This window comes from Micromys minutus (genome assembly GCF_963924665.1).
Source record: "Micromys minutus genome assembly, chromosome: X".
Lineage (NCBI taxonomy): Eukaryota > Metazoa > Chordata > Mammalia > Rodentia > Muridae > Micromys > Micromys minutus.
The window spans coordinates 69,306,546-69,323,744 of record NC_137970.1 but is presented as its reverse complement, the minus strand read 5'-3'; the positions used below and the strand labels follow the sequence as shown (position 1 = coordinate 69,323,744).

The 17,199-nt window shown below is 34.9% G+C and overlaps 1 protein-coding gene across 1 annotated transcript in view; it reads right to left on the bottom strand.

Annotated features, from left to right (window-relative positions):
- The window catches only part of DIAPH2 (diaphanous related formin 2), a gene marked incomplete at its 5' end in the record, with an annotated part of 690,195 nt that overhangs the window by 337,751 nt on the left and 335,245 nt on the right, over positions 1-17,199 (bottom strand). Inside the window, one exon of the mRNA XM_080910844.1 lies at positions 4,779-4,908. Within this exon, the coding sequence (XP_080766970.1) occupies positions 4,779-4,908 (130 nt within the window). The remainder of the gene's footprint in view (positions 1-4,778; positions 4,909-17,199) is intronic.

Here is a 17,199-nt window from a genome sequence, read left to right as displayed (position 1 = left end):
TGAGAATATTTGTGAGAACATTTTCTATTAACTCCTTAAATATCTGCAGACATGACTTAAGGAATAAGAGTAACTGTGAAGGCCCACAGTGGTTCAAATAAGAATAGCAGGTAGATTCAGCTGAGAGTAAATAAGCATTCACAGGGGTAAATCTGCTAATGCCAATACTGTGTCAAATACTACCATGATAAAAAATAAGCCTAAGAATATCAAACATTATTGAGAATGCATTATTATAGGATACAGTTACACAAATGGAAATCCTGTACCAAATGAAGAGGTCTGAATAGGTTTTACTTAAATGCTGCTACTGATACCAATAAAGAACAAGCTAATTCTGTCAAATATTAGCAAGACAACCTGTAGACAACTCTACAGAGGAAGAGGCATTTGTAATTACGGTAGGATTTTTAGTTGCTCAGCATTTACTTTCTGTATATTTTCTAATATTGTCTCAATTATGAAAACATGGCCGAAATTTAAATAGCCTTCCATACAGTTGCGAGACCATGGTGAAGTCTTTAATCATTAAGAGGCCCCATTTCTTCCAGTATAAAGTTGTATTCAATGCCACTCTGGGTTGCTTTTAGCAGAGACTAGGTGATCCCTAACATTTCTACTGGCTCAAATGTCCCTGTTTTTTTTTTTTTTTTCCTCTAACAGTTATACTCCAATATTTACCTTTTACTACTTGCTGTTTCATAAAATGCTGTTTTTCTTATATCTTCAACTTTTATTCTCTATGCTAATTTATGTTTTTATTTCCTAGAGTTTTCAAACACAATTTCTTTTAATGTGAAGTTTCACCAGTATTAATCCAGACAAAATATTCTGAGTAAGTAAATAAGTTGGTTAACAACACAAATGGACACACGACAGATATCAAAACACAGAGCAGAGTGAAAAATATATAATTTAATTCATAAGAACTTAACATTATTCATAGAAAACATAACTAGCTCTTATATTGTAAGATGGCACTAATTTAACTGAAGTGAAACCCATTATGGATTTATGTAAAACCTTAGGATTAATAGTGCCTTCAAATACATTAATATAATTTTCCTGTATTGAACAGAATAGTTTTAATTAAACTTTACTAACCCTTTTCATTTAATCCCTGGAGCTAACCTATAAAACAGTAAAGGTTTTAAATCAAACTATAAAAATTCTCAGAGCTAAAAATTAAAGTGATATGGAGAGTAGAGTACATAAAGATCTCAGCGAACGCATCTACTAAATTATTAATATTTTATATATATATTATATATAAACATATATTCACATATTTAAGTTAGGGTTTGTATTGCTGGGATAGAACACCAGAAACAAAATAATCTTGTAGTTCATCACTAATGAAATCAGGGCAAGAACTCAAGGCAGGATCCTGGATGTAGGAGTGCTGTTTACTAGTTTGCTCAGCTTATTTTATTTTAGAACCCAAGACCAGCAGATGACAGGTGGCACCAACCACAATCAGCAGTGCTCTCTCCCAGCAACAATCAACCAAGAAAATCCACTACATGCTTGCCACAGGGAAACTAGTAGGGGCATTTTCCCAACTGAAATTTTTTCCCTAATGTCTGGTTTTTCTCAAGTTTACATAAAACTTGCCACTGCATAGCACACATAGTAAATAATCAAAAAATAGGAAAAAAGGTAATTGTGTTTTTTGAAAGGTACACTTTCATTGTTTAAAAATATCAAAATTTGTATAGCCACAATAATGCCTTATTTAAAATATGCTGGTATGTCAATAACTAATGAAAGTATCTGCAGACTTAAAGTTTAACCCAGAATAAAACAACTCAAACAGTATTATTTTTACTGGTAATAAATAAGGGTATATAACACTATTTGCTTCTGAAATTCAGATTTACATGAATTCCTATTCAGAAGAAAGTAGTAAACTTTCTCACTTGACTTGCTTCCCTTTCCTGTCCCAGCAATAATAGTTAACTAAATAACTAAACAAATTCAAATAAAAACAAGACTACTTTCAAATCTCCAGGCAATGCTTCATAAACTTCACAAAAGTACCCCTAATGGAACCGAAGATTGAACATGCACCCCTAGGGATCTGCTGCAAGTGTGAAATTTCTTTGAAGTCATCTATTTTATTTTAAAAATTCATGTGGTTTTTGCATTCTACTCTATAATATATATCTGTTTTAATGTAAAATGATGTGTTTTTTCAATATCTTTGAGTTACAGAGCTCTAGGAAAATATGCTAAGTTGATACCAAAGGCATGTGTCTCCAAGAAATGCATAATTATAAGCTGAGCTTTCTGAAGAATAAAGATAATTATACAAATAAAGTTATCCCTAGAGTCTACATAATTCTTTGTTTATCACTCAGCTCAAGGTGATGGCATTTCATCCCATTATCAGGAATTTTGAGGACTATTCTTTTAGTACTGGAAGAAAATATAACTGTTGTTGCCATAGTGTGCAGCAAACATCATTTTCTCATGAAATACATATAGGAATTCTAATGATCACAAAACACAATTGTTCATTATACGTGCAATGTAATAATTTCATTAAATTGATAGTGTGTTTTTCCTGTACCTCAAAGTTTTAAAAAGGTTTTATGTTTTTTTTTTCTGAGGAAGAGTAACAATTCACAAGGAGCTGATTCATTTTCAAAAGCAAATTAATTATTTAGTGTTGATCTATCTTTTTTATTTCTACTGGGAGGATATAGATATTATACATATATTATACACAATACTGAAGGTGACAAAATTTGACTCAAATGACCCTGAAATTTATATTAAGAAAGCAAGGACAAATTAGATTCAAATATTAAGAAAACACATTTAACTATAAATAAGACATAAGTTCCTTGCCCTTTCACCATTGCTTTTCTTCCTGTAGAGGATACACTTCAAAGTATTTTCTCCAGAGGCTTTTGGTAAAAAAGACGTTAGAAAGAAACGAAATGGATTTTGAACAGTGTTTTGACAAATGATAGTCGGTTGTCTTAGAGGACAAGGCAGGTGAGATGCAGCAGCAAATTGTACACACAGACAGGATTATTATAAAGGAATAAAAATGGCTCAAGAGAATATATGTCTGGGTACACTGAAATGAGAACTAGGAGTAAAGGAAAATGGCTGCAAACAGGCAGGGTGTGCTTAAGAAGTTTTTGAGTTGAGAACTCTTTGAATTTCACAGGAAATAAAAAGAGCCAGTCAAAAACAAGTGGAGAGCTGGGATTGCTGCAGCCTAAACAGTGAGACAGGGAAAGGGTATTTGGTAACAGCCTGTGACTCCACTACCTGGATCAATACACAAAGTAAGCAATCAAAACACAATGGATACCTTAGGCTGTTAAAATAGACAGCAGAAAGAAAGTTGTGATACTGTTAAAGAAAAACTATGAAGGGATTTTTTTGAAAAAGTACAGACATATAAAAGAACCAAAGCTGAGCATACTTAGCTGAACCATGAACAACTATAAGAATATAAGATTATTCTCGTGAAACCTAACAATCAAAACAATGCAATGTTCTTATTGGTCTATCAGTTGTTAACAATATGAAAATTACCATTTCTTACAACTGTAGTATAACAGATGTGTACTTACTATGTGGCAAGTATTTTCCTGTATATTTTATGCATGCTAATTTATTTATTTAATCTTACTGTTGTTAACATTCTTTGCCATTTTCTAGATTAGGGCAAAAAACTTGGGTGTCTAAATTACTAGCTCAATGATCTGAAAATAGTAAGTAATGCCATTATAATTACCATTAATCCTAGAAGCTAAAGAATATAATCATTACAGCCAATATATCTCTTATGTAGAAGAGAAAATAAAGTTTGCACCCACATAATATGACCTGCAGAAAATATTTTCTTGATCCATCTTCTCCCTTTTTAATCACTTGTGAAGTGTGGACAATATTGACGGGAGACTTACTCTGCCTGGACATTTAATAAGCATTCTCTTTCACTTCTGTCTTAATTCCTTAATACAGTATAAAGGGATGTGAGACTCGAGTCTCCCTTGGATATTTCTGATGTGCCTAACTTACTCCCATAGCCCCATTGTCAACTACTCCTTCCAGCTGTCCTACATGATTCTGCTAGTTTGATTTTCACTTATTGAGATGTCTCTGGAAAGCAAGCCCTTCTCCATGATAGGAAATCTTCGCCTCATATTTTACCCAATCTACAGTCATTTCTTCTTTATCTAAGTTATAGAACAGTATCATTAAAACACATTCAAAGGTGATGTCTTAGAATGATTTTGAGAACAACATCATTCAACAAACATTTAAGTTCTTCCCAGCAAAAAGAACAACTTATTTGATTAGAGAGTTACCATAGCTTCAGTAACATCGCAGTGTTAAAAATAAAGAGAACAGGTTATTTAAATGTACAGTTAGGTAAAATATAAGCCAATAAAACTATCTTGCTCTTCTTCCTGTTTTCCTGCTCCTGCTCTGTCCCATGACCGGTTCCTCCTCTCCCCATTCCCTTCCCCCTCCCTTTCCACATATTTATGGCTAGCCTCTCTTCCTCTACTTCTCTACTCTATTTTTCTGCCTTTCTCTGCCTCCATTACCCTCACAGCTCTCCTCTCCATGCCCTGAATGAACTATTCTCTCTCTCTCTCTCTCTCTCTCTCTCTCTCTCTCTCTCTCTCTCTCTCTCTCTCTCTCTCTCTCTCTCTCTCTCTCTCTCTCCTTTAAGTCTTATTGTTTAAACAAAAGCACATAAGCCAAAAAAAAAAAAAAAAGTCTCAAGGCAGCTGCTAATCAGTTACCTTTGCTTGCACTTTCTACATGCTCCAGCTCTTCAGGAAATTTCAGGATATCCCGGTGTTGTTCATCACAGATTTCAGCAAGAAAATGCAAAAGGGTTGATTTTTGATCTGCTGATTTTGTATCTTTGATCTGGAATAAAACAAGATTCTTTTAAAGCAACATAAGCAGATATTTTTCTTAAAGAAGTGTAACAAATGATGATAAATAGTGACATAGCTCAGGATCTTAAACTCAATATTTTATAAAGGAGAAATAATACTAGTGAAAGTGCCAAATTATACCTTAATCCCAGACACAAACATACATTTAAGTATTTATGGTAATAGTACCGGTGAAAGTATGTTGATGTTAACAACACACTGTTCTTTGCATTAGTATAAAAAGATAATTTTGAAATCTCCGCTCATTTGTGAGATTAATGTTATTACTAGTTATATCATGCTTTACATTCCTGCATATGCATGAGTCATAAGAAATAAAATACAAATTTGTTTCATACAGATTTATAAATGAAAATCATACTATACAATCATGGAAACATGACGAAATTTAAAAGCTATTTGCTTAACATTGCACATTTTTTGAGAGACACTAGACAAAAATGGCATTAATAGGCTAATAAAAATCATTAAAGGATAGACCAGAAGAAGTTAGATGGCTCCTAATGTTTTTCCTTTTATATCCCTTATGCTAGACCCAGTTGCAAATGAAATGGAGGATTTACTTAGAAACAATGCATAATAGAATATAAAGAATCACTTTTTTCAGTTTGTCAGATATTTTAATTTTGATTCTATAATCCTTACATGATTTGGAGTTTTTAGCTTTAAGGATTCTTATGTTTAGAATAAATATGCATTTTTCACAAACAGGGTTAGGAAAGGCTGCAAGGATACTTAGGTAAATTATAAAATGAGTTAATCCTTACTGTTTTTGTGACTAAAGATAAAAAAGAAACAGCATTTATGAAATCAGGTTCATATCAGGTATGTTCTGTGTTAAATTTTGTATTGGGTATTTACACCCTCATGAGGTGAACAAATATAAAGAAAATGGGCCTTAAGGCTCCAGATCAAGAAATGGTCATAGGAGTAGTAATGTTTCAGTGTTCATCATTATTTTTTGGAGAAATTCTACAATTACAAAATTCTATGCACTGAAAATATTTAAAATGCTGAAATCATGCTCACTCACTAAACACCTTTTAGTATTACAAGGTTGAATCCTACAATCCAAGGACACACTGGAAGAACAAAAAGCAACAGGAGCCTCAAGGGCAGTTTATCTTAAGTAAAGCGGCTATAGAGGAATCAATGGGAGGCTCTGTTCCCCAAAGAGAACTGTTTAGCTGGGATTACTGTTATATGTTTACAGAGTGCATGACTTTTACAGTATGTAGGACATTAAAAAAATCCCTTAAAACTTAACATCTGAGATCCAATAATAATAATAACAATAACAACAACAATAATAATAACAATAATAGTAATAAAACGTGCTGAGGAAAATTGCAGGAAAATTCTCTTCCTAGCAGTAAGACAATTGTTTTTTTAAGTCTGTGTAGACAAATATATACCAACAAAGAAGAGAAAAAGAACAGCAAACTCTTATACACTTTTCAAGATGCCAAATGTTGTAAGTATTTTGCAGTTGTTAAAAATGTACACAGCTAATACTGCAAGTAAAACAAGAAAAGTGGTATTATATTCCTGCAATTTTATGCAGTATTACTTTTCTTTGTCTTAGGCTTTATAGCATTTTACATTAAAAATTTGGGCTTTATCATGCACTTCTAAATTGCTGAATTTGCAGATTTGTGTTTGTATGTGTGTGGTTTGCAGGTGTAAGCACCCATGTGAGGGTTCACTTGACTGTGCAAACATGTGTTAAGAATGTAAGGCAATGTCTCCTGCCTTCTATTATTTTTCAACTTATTTTTTGAGACATGGTCTCTTATTGAACACGAAGCTTGCTATTCCAGCTAGACTAGGTGGCAAGCAAGCACTCGGCCTGCCTCTGCCTCCAATCAATATGAGTTAGACATGCTCAACTAAGGCATATTTTATTTATGTTTGTTTCATTTTATGTGGTTGCTAAGAGTCTAAATGAGAATCCCTTATGTGATCACTGTGCAGCTTGTTCACTGAACCATTTTCCAACCCTGCAATGTGTTTTCCTATTTGTTCACTATCAGTGCCACTAATAATATAATTCTGCTGTGCAATTTACTATGGTCAATGGTTGAATCTACAAAAACAAACAAAGGATAACATCTTGATTAATAAAATATGTTATTATATCCAATTAAATCAATAGGGCTTCTAGACAGCATATACAGGTGACTATTTAGAACAGCATTCCCTTCAGGGCATAGGCAAATATGGAAAAGCACCTGCCTTGTTAGTCTGAGCAATATATCCAGCTTGAGTGGGAGACAAAGTGTCATAGTCTATATAACAATATTTATTTTTGAGATCCTTCAAAGAGTAATTTTAATGTCTCAAACTGACAGTAAACAATGACCAAAGTAGGTAGTCTTTAAATCTTTCTCTCTATGCATAAACTTTAGATAAATTCTTTAAAACTGAGTAATATTAAAATTATTTACTTTAGTGTAATTCATTATTTTATATATGTAGAGTTTCTTACTCTCTATAATTCATATATTATCCACAGTCTCTTTGACTCAGTCCATGTAGTATTCATTTTCAACAAAAGACAACTGGAAAACTTTCATCAGTACTAATATTTATCTAGTAATTGTCTCTTATATGTAGACAGGCTAGATACATCCATCATTGGAAAAAAAGTAATCTAATATGAATACATATTTTATCATATCAAAATAGTTGGGTTAGTTTTTTGCTATATAAAATTAATTTCCATTGATGCATGAATTCTTGAAATCATGATAAAATGAATATTAGTCTCAAATATCTAAACAAGGAGATAGCTACGCTAGATCTTGTCTAAGTCTCAGAGGCAAGTACACTGTAATAATTGCAAAAACTCTTTGGCAACATTGCCTGCATTCAAGCTGCACTGAGCAAAGGACACAAGAAAGTTATCTGACATCATTTTATGAGCTGCCACAGGGTAGGTCTAGTACATAATCCCATACTTTGTAGATATTTCCAAACACTAGGCAAAATATTACTTTTATCAAATAGTACTTTGGTTTTTCTAAACTTTATTTAAAAAAACAAATATATTTATGTACAAATTTTAAGCATTTTTGCATAAAGAAAATGAATACAATTTTGTCAGTACTTGTTTCTTTTTTAATGGTATGATAGTGTGCATTAAGATCTTACTAGTTACAATGAGCATAAAGTACATGTAAAACAGGATGTAACCTGGAATTAGTCAAAGTTTTCTTGGTGTGTAAAGATTAAACATAATGTTTTTTTCATTGTTTTTTTTTTCTTTTCTTCAACTTCATATAGTTTGGGAGTTGTTTCTGGGGTGTTCAGAGCTTTCTGGGGTTAGTATCCAACTATCAGTGATTGCATATTATGTCTGTTCTTTTGTGACTGGGTTATCTCACTCAGGATGATGTTCTCTAGATGCATCGATTTTCTTAAGAATTTCATAAAGTCACTGTTTCTGATAGCTGAGTAGTACTCCATTGTGTAAATATACCAAAATTTTTGTATCCATTCATCACTGAAGGACATCTGGGATCTTTCTAGCTTCTGGCTATTATAAATAGAGCTGCTATGAACATTGTGGTGCATGTGTCTTTGTTGTATATTGGAGCTTCTCTGGGGTATATGCCCAGAAGTAGAATAATTATGTCCGATTAACTGAGGAATCACCAGACTGATTTCCAGAGTGGTTGTACCAGTTTACAACCGCAACAACAGTGGAGAAGTGTTCCTCTTTTCCCACATCCTCCCCAGCATCTGCTGTCATCTGAATTTTTGATCTTGGCCAATCAAACTGGTGTGAGGTGGAATCTCAGGGTTGTTTTGATTTGCATTTCTCTGATGGCTAATGATGTTGAGCACTTCCTTAGATGCTTCTCAGCCATTCAATATTCCTCAATTGAGAACTTTTTGTTTAGCTCTGTACCTCATTTTTAAATAGGGTTGTTTGGTTCTCTAGTGAATTAGCTTATTGAGTTCTTTGTATACCTTGGATATTAGGCCTCTATCTGATGTGGGGTGATAAAGATCTTTCCCCACTCTGTTGGTTGCCGTTTTGTTTTTTTTTTTTTTTTTTTTTTGTTTTTTTTTTTTTTTTTGACAGTGTTCCTAGCCTTGCAGAAACTATGAAATCTCACTAAGTCCCATTTGTTAATATTTGACCTTACAGCATGAGCCATTGGTGCTCTGTTCAGGAAATTTTCTTGTGTGCCCATGTGCTGTAAGGTTTTCCCTAATTTCTTATCTAATAGTTTCAGTGTATCTGGTTTAACATGGAGATCTTTGATCCACTTGCACTTGAGCTTTGTACAAGGAGAGAAGAAAGGGTCTATTTTCATTCTTCTGCAGGCTGAGTGCCAGTTGGACCAACACCATTTGTTGAATAGGCTGCCCTTTTTCCATTGAATGTTTACAGTTCCTTTTGTCAAAAATCAGGTGACCATATATGTGAGGGCTCATTTCTGGAATTTCTATTCTATTCCATTGATCAACATGCCTCTTTCTGTACCAGTACCATGCAGGTATTAGCACAGTTGCCTTGTAATATAGCTTGAAGTCAGGGATAGTGATTCCTACAGATATTTTCTTGTTGTTGAGGATGGATTTCGCTATTCTAGGTGTTTTGTTATACCAGATGAAATTGCACATTGCTCTTTCCAACTCTGTGAAGGACTGGGTTGGTAATTTGATGGGGATTGCTATGAATCTGTAGATTGCTTTGCGTAGGATGGTGACTTTTACAATGTTGATCCTTCTAATCCATGAACATGGGAGATCTTTCCATTTTCTGAGATCTTCCTCGATTTCCTTTTTTTTTATTTTATAGATTTTGCTCTTTTAAGTTACTCTTACCTGTGCATTGGTCATATTCAGTCAAACTGGATAGAAGGATGTTTTTATTTATTTTTTTGAACAACTTTATTTAAAAAACTAAATGAACAAAATTTAAACATTTTTGCATAAATGTATACGAATACATTTTTGTCAGTGCTTGGTTTATTTTTTGTTTTCCAAAGTTTTGATAGTGTGCATTAAGGTCTTACTAGTTACAATGAGCATAAAGTACATGTAAAACAGGATGTAACCCGGAATTAGTCAAAGTTTTCTTGGTGTGTAAGGATTGAGCATAATGGTTTTTTCTTTTCTTTTTTCTTGAACATCACACAGTCTGTGCGTTGTTTCTGGGGTGTTCAGAGCTTTCTGGGGTTAGTATGCCATTATCAGTGACTGCATATTATTTCTATTCTTTTGTGACTAGGTTATCTCACTCCGGATGATATTCTCTAGATGCATCCATTTTCTTAAGAATTTCTTTAAGTCATTGATTCTGATAGCTGAGTAGTACTTCATTGTTTAAATGTACCTCAATTTTTGTATCCATTCATCTACTAATGAACATCTGGGTTCTTTCCAGCTTTTGGCTTTTACAAATAGAGCTGCTATGAACATTGTGGTGCATGTGTCTTTGTTGTATATTGGAGTGTCTCTAGGACATATGCCCAGAAGAGGAATAGCTGGATGTTCAGGTAGTACTATATCCAATTTTCTGAGGAATCGTCAAACTGATTTCCAGAGTGGTTGTATCAGTTTACAACCCCAAAAAAAATGGAGAAGTGTTCCTCTTTCTCTACATCCTTGCTAGCATCTGTTGTTATCTGAGTTATGGATCTTGGCCAATCTGACTGGTGTGAGGTGGAATCTCAGGGTTGTTTTTATTTGCATTTCCCTGATGGCTAAGGATGTCTATCACTTCCTTAGATGTTTCTCAGCCATTCAATATTACTCAATTGAAAATTAGTTGTTTAGCTCTGTACCCCATTTTTATAGGTTTGTTTGATTCTCTGGTGTCTAGCTTTTTGAGTTCCTTGTACACCTTGGATAGAAGGCCTCTATCTGATGTGGAGTTGGTAAAGATCTTTTCCCCCTCTGTTGGATGCCTTTGTGTTTTCTTGACAGTATCCTTAGCCTTACAGAAATTTTGCAATCTCATTAAGTCCCATTTGTCAATCTTTGACCTTAGAGCACGAGCCATTGGTTTTTTGTTCTGGTAATTTTCTCCTGTGCCTATGTGTTCTGAGGTTATCCCTACTTTCTCATCTAATAGTTTCAGTGTACCTGGTTTAATGTGGAGATCTTTGATCCACTTACACTCGAGCTTTGTACAAGGAGATAAGAAAGGGTCTATTTTCATTCTTCTGCATGCTGAGTGCCAGTTGGACCAACACCACTTGTTGAATAGTCTGTCCTTTTTCTATTGAACGGTTACAGCTCCTTTGACAAAGATCAGGTGACCATATACATGAGGGCTCATTTCTGGATCTTCTATTCTATTCCATTGATCCACCTGCCTATTTCTGTACCAGTACCATGCAGTTTTTGGCACAATTGCCTTGTAATATAGCTTGAAGTCAGGGATAGTGATTCCTGCAGATGTTTTCTTGTTGTTAAGGATGGATTTCGCTATTCTTGGTCTTTTGTTATTCCATATGAAATTGCACATTGCTCTTTCCAATTCAATGAAGAATTGGGTTGAAATTTTGATGGGGATTGCATTGAATCTGAAGATTGCTTTTGGTAAAATGGCCATTTTTAAAATGTTGATCCTTCCAATCCTTGAGCATGGGAAATCGTTCCATTCTCTGAGATCTTCTTCGATTTCCTTCTTTAGAGATTTGAAGTTGTTGTCATACAGGTCCTTCACTTGTTTAGTTAGAGTCACACCAAGGTATTTCATAGTTTTTGTGACTATTGTGAAGGGTATCTTTTCCCTAATTTCATTCTCCACATCTTTGTCCTTTGAATATAGGAAGGCCACTGATTTGTTTGAGTTAATTTTATATACAGCCACTTTGCTGAACTTGTTTATCAGCTGTAGGAGTTCTTGGTGAAAATTGAGTGGTCGCTTAAGTTCACTATCAAGTCATCTGCAAATAGTGATGTTTTTACTTCTTCCTTTCCTATTTGTATCCCTTTGATTTCCTTTTGCTGTCTAATTGCTCCAGCCAGGACTTCCAGTACTTTGTTGAATAGGTATGGATAGAGTGGGCAGCCTTGTTGAGTCCCTGATTTTAGTGGGATTGCTTTAAATTTCTGACCATTAAGCTTGTTGTTGGCTGTTGGTTTGGTGTATATTGCTGTTATTATGTTTTGGAATGGGCCTTGGATTCCTGCTCTTTCCAAGACTTTTAACATGAAGGGGTGTTAAATTTTGTCAAATAATTTCTCAGTACCTAGTGAGATGACCATGTTTTTTTTTTCATTGAGTTTCTTTATATTGTGGATTACATTAATGGATTTCTGTATATTAAACCATCCCTGCATCCCAGGGATGAAGCCTACATGATCATGGTGAATGATACTTTTGTTGTGTTCTTGGATTCAATTTGCAAGGATTTTGTTGAGTATTTTTGTATCATTGTTTATAATTGAGATTGGTCTGAAGTTCTCTTTCTTTTAACTCCATTCTGTGGTTTAGAAACGAGTGTTATTGTAGCCTCAAAAAATGAATTATGTAGTATTCCATCTGATTCTATTTTGTGGAATAGTTAGGAGAGTATTGATATTAGGTTGTCAATAAGTGTCTGATAATATTCTGCACTGAACCCATCTGGACCTGGGCTTTTTCTGGTTGGGAGGCTTTTGATGATTGCCTCTATTTCTTTACGTGTTATGGGTTTATTTAGATGGTTTACCTGGTCCTGTTTTTAATTTCAGTAACTTATATCTATTGGGGCTCATTTTGTGACCAATTATGTGGTCAATTTTCGAGAAGGTGCTGTGAGGTGCTGAGAAGAAGGTGTATTCTCTTGTTGTAGGATGATATGTTTTATAGATATCTATTAATTCCAGTTGGTTCATATTCTCTGCTATTTTTACTGTGTCCTTGTTCAGTTTCTGTTTCCATTGGTGAGAGTGGGATATTGAGGTCTCCCACTATTATTGTGTGGGGTGCAATGTATTTTTTGAGCTTTAGTAGGGTTTCATTTATGAATGTGGGTGCTTTTGTATTTGGAGCATATATGTTAAGGATTTAGAGTTCCACCTGACCAAATTCCCCTGTAATGAGCAAAAAGTGTCCTACCTTATCTTTTTTGATGACTTTTGTTTGAAAATCTATTTCATTCAATATTAGAATGGCCACTCCAGCTTGCTCCTTGGGGCCATTTGCATGGAAGTATTTTTTTTTCCCAACCCTTTACTACTCCGAGATAGTGTCTGTCTTTGTCTCTGAGATGAGTTTCCTGTATGCAACAAAATGCTGAGTTTTGTTTATATATCTAGTATTTCTGTCCAGATGATAGCCTATAACCTTTTATTGGGGAATTGAATCCATTTATGTTAACAGATATCAAGGAATTGTGGTTGCTGTTTCCTGCTATTTTTGCTTTTGGAGGTAGAATTGTGCCAGTGTGTGTTTCTTCTTATGGTTTTCTTGCTTAGGAGTTTTCTTGTTTTTACTAGGATGTAGTTCCCCGCATTGTACTGAGTTTTTCACCTATAATTCGTTGTAATGCTGGGTTTGTGGTCAGATATTGTATCAATTTAGTTTTGTCTTGAAATATCTTAGTCTCTCAATCTATGATGATTGAGAGTTTTGCTGGGTATAGCAGCTTGGGCTGGCACTTGTGCTCTCTTAGGGTCTGCATGATGTCTGTCCAGGCTCTACTACCTTTCATAGTCTCTGTTGAGAAATCGGTATGATTCTGATTGGTCTGCCTTTATATGTTACCTGACCTTTTCCCCTTACTGTTTTTAGTATTCTTTCTTTGTTTGGACACTTGGAGTTTTGACTATCATGTGTCAGGAAGAATTTCTTTTCTGGTCTAACCTATTGGAGTTCTGTAGGCTGGTTTTATGCTCATGGTCATCTCATTCTTAAGGGTAGGGAAGTTTTCTACGATTTTGTTGAAGATATTTACTGTGCCTCTTAGTTGATATTCTTCACCCTCTTCTATTCCTATTAGTTTTAGGTTGGTCTTCTCATTGTGTCCTGGATCTCCTAGACATTTTAGTTTAGGAGCTTTTTGATTTTTGCATCTTCTCTGACTGTTTTTTTCTGTGTTTTCAATGTTATCTCTTTTAGTGTCTTCTTTATTGTGTCCATTTCTGTTTTAAATTCTTTCTTTCATTCTTTCATCTCTTTGGTTCTGTTTTCCTCTAGTTCTTTGAGTTTTTTGAGTGTTTTTCTTGTTTCTACTTTAAAAGCATCTAATTCTTTATGCTTTTCCTCCTGTTCTTGTTTAAGGATCTCTGTCATCATCTTGAGGTATGATTTCGGGTCTGAGTCTTCTTTTTCTGGAGTGTTTGGCATTCAGCTGTTTGCTATGATGGGAAAGCTGGTTTCTGGCATTGTCAGGTTGTCCTGGTTTTCCTGGGGTACATACTTTAGCTTTCTCCTTGCCATCTTGTTGTCTATGTTTATATGTGGTCTTCTTGTCAGTGAATGGTTCTAGCCTCTCTCTTTTACCTGGCCTGTGTCCCTGGATCTCCACTTGTTCCTGGTGGCAGATGGCGTGAGTATCTATTCTGTATGCACAGGCTGCCAGCTGATAACAGACAGCCCAAAGCAGGGTTCCTGCTTCCCTGAACCAAGAGTGGGGTGGGAGGGGAGGGTGTGCACTTTCTGTGCGCTTGGCACAGACCTCTCTGTTCCCTGGTTACTTGGCTTCTCGGAGCACCATCTCACTAGGCCTGTGTCTCTGGATCTCTGCTGTTCCTGGTAGTAGATGGCCTGAGCGCCTATTCTGTATGCACGGGCTGCTGGCTTGGAACACACAACTCCGAAGCAGAAGCAGGGTTCCTGCTCCTCTGAACCAGTGGGGGGGGGGGCGTATTTTCCAAGTGCTCAGCAGAGATCTCTCTGCTCCCTGCCTACTTGGAACACCTTCTCACCAGGCCTGTGTCCCTGGATCTCCACTGTTCCTGATGGCAGATGGCCTGAGCGCCTGTCTTAAATAGTTTTTTGAAAAGCTTAAATTCTTATATTATTTTGCTAAGCAGACTTAGCAAATATCAATGAAAATAAGAGTGAATCATTGCAATCATCGAGAGCTGTCCACTAATTAACCACATGTGCAATAGTTTTAACTGTACTAATTGTTACATATGGATTACTAACTGAAATTAAATAAATTCTATTTCTTTAATAACATTCAGAAATAGTACATAAATACAAAATATTCTTGGTTAAGCAACACCTACTTTTAGGGGTCATCCTGTTTTTCTTTTTATAAAATATATAAGTAAATAAAATTTGGTAGAAAGTATGCATAGATAAGTGAAATTATATTGAGTAACTTTGTGTCAAATGCCAAGGACTTATACAATTATAAAGAGTTGTCATATACAGGAGGCAAAAATGGCTAAATTGGAGTCACTGTAAAAAAAAAAATCTATGCATTTTTTGTCAATGAGTAAAAATAGGAAACAAAGTAGGAAAAGTCAGACCCCATACGTTTTAAGTTGTGCTGACAAAAAATTTATGTATTTTGTGAAAAAAAAATAATTTTAAATTAAGCTAATTTTAGAAAGAAAAAGGTAGCAAGGTAGTACAAAATAGTGTTTGAGAAGTAGGATACCATGTGTTATATGCCTATGGAACAGGCACTTTTGTAAATCCTCAAAACAACCCAGTGAATTGCTGGTTTTAATGTGTTTGGCCCAGGAAGTGTCACTTTTTAGGGTCCGTGTGGCCATGTTGGCATAAATGTCTCACTGTGGGAACAGGCTTTAAAGATACACTTCTCCTGGCTGCCTGGAAGCCAGTCTGTTCCTGTTTGCCTTTAGAAAAAGGTGTAGGACTCTCAGATCCTCCAGTACAATGCCTGCCTGGATGTTACCATGCTTCCCGCTATGATGATAATGGACTCAATCTCTGAACCTATAAGCCACCCTGAGTACAGTGTTGGCCTTTATAAGAGTTGTCTTTGTAATAGAGTCTTTTCACAGCAATGAAGAACTATCCAAGACAACAGGCAACATAGAGAATATAAGGAGACTCTACATACTTCATAAAGACAAGTGCCAGAACACACCCTGTTCACTTATACATATTGAGAGTTAATATTTCCTGGATTTAATAGTGTGCTATTGGTTATGAAGAAGGTCTTGGAAAGGGGAACCATTATGCAGGAAGGAAGTTCATCAATAATAATGAGTCTTTTCCAACTTCACTGAGTATAATTAATAAACACCACTTTTGTTTTCCCATAGTAATTTATACATATTATAGTTATACCATTAATTCCAGAACACATATTTTGTTTATATGCTCAGTATCACTCACCAGATTGTGACCTCCTCATAAATGAGGACTATGATCAGATCAGCATTTCCCCCTCTGGAATGAATGTTCAATGAATAAATGCTCCAGATAAACCAAAGATAATTAAGGCTAATTCAATGTTTAGAGAAATCATTGGTGACCTTCAAGTATTGTTTCAGAATACTGCCAAGTACATAAAATTAAATGGAATGGATAGCCAGGAAGAGGAGGTAATGTGTAAGGATAATTTATTCAAAATATTGACTGTGGATAATAGCTGGATAATAGAGGGGGCAGTAGAGCCAGCAGCTGGAAAATGGTGAGGCTAGTGGCAAAAGTTATTATAATTATCATTCTGAATAAGTTCAGCATAATTAGGCCTGAGGAGAATAAGAATTAAAAGAAATAGAAATAGACAATCAAGAATCTATGGGTCCTATACTGGGGATACAGCTTATCAGGAGGCTTACACAGGGCTGGGTTCAATTCTCAGTACTTTTAGAATAAAGCAGGAAAATAATTCATGGGTATTGACTACATTATAAAATAGAGACCCCTTGATCAAGAGCAATGGCCTCATCTGAGTAGTAGTTAGAAATTAACATCAAACAAATTAGAAATTCAAGGCTGTGTCTGCTATATCAGAAAAAAGCTATATGTGTGAGAAAACCTCCTGGCAATTATGATGTTTTCAAAAGTTTGAGAGCCACAATGATAAATAAAATTTCCAGGTCAAGAGATACTCAAGCACTTATTTACAGTTTACCTACAAATTTTAAAAATAATGAGTATTGTGTTTGATGTGTTTCCAAAGCTTGGTGTCAATTTAAAACTAGAGAAATATCTAGTAATGTGTGACTCCTAAAGTTTAGATGTGACTGTTCTTGATTATTTCACATAAAATGACACTGATCTGTATCATAATTTACCACTTACTGATACAAGAGCACAACAGTATAACAGTGTGTGCCATGCTATGAAAGCTGCAGATATATTGCTCTTAAGTCT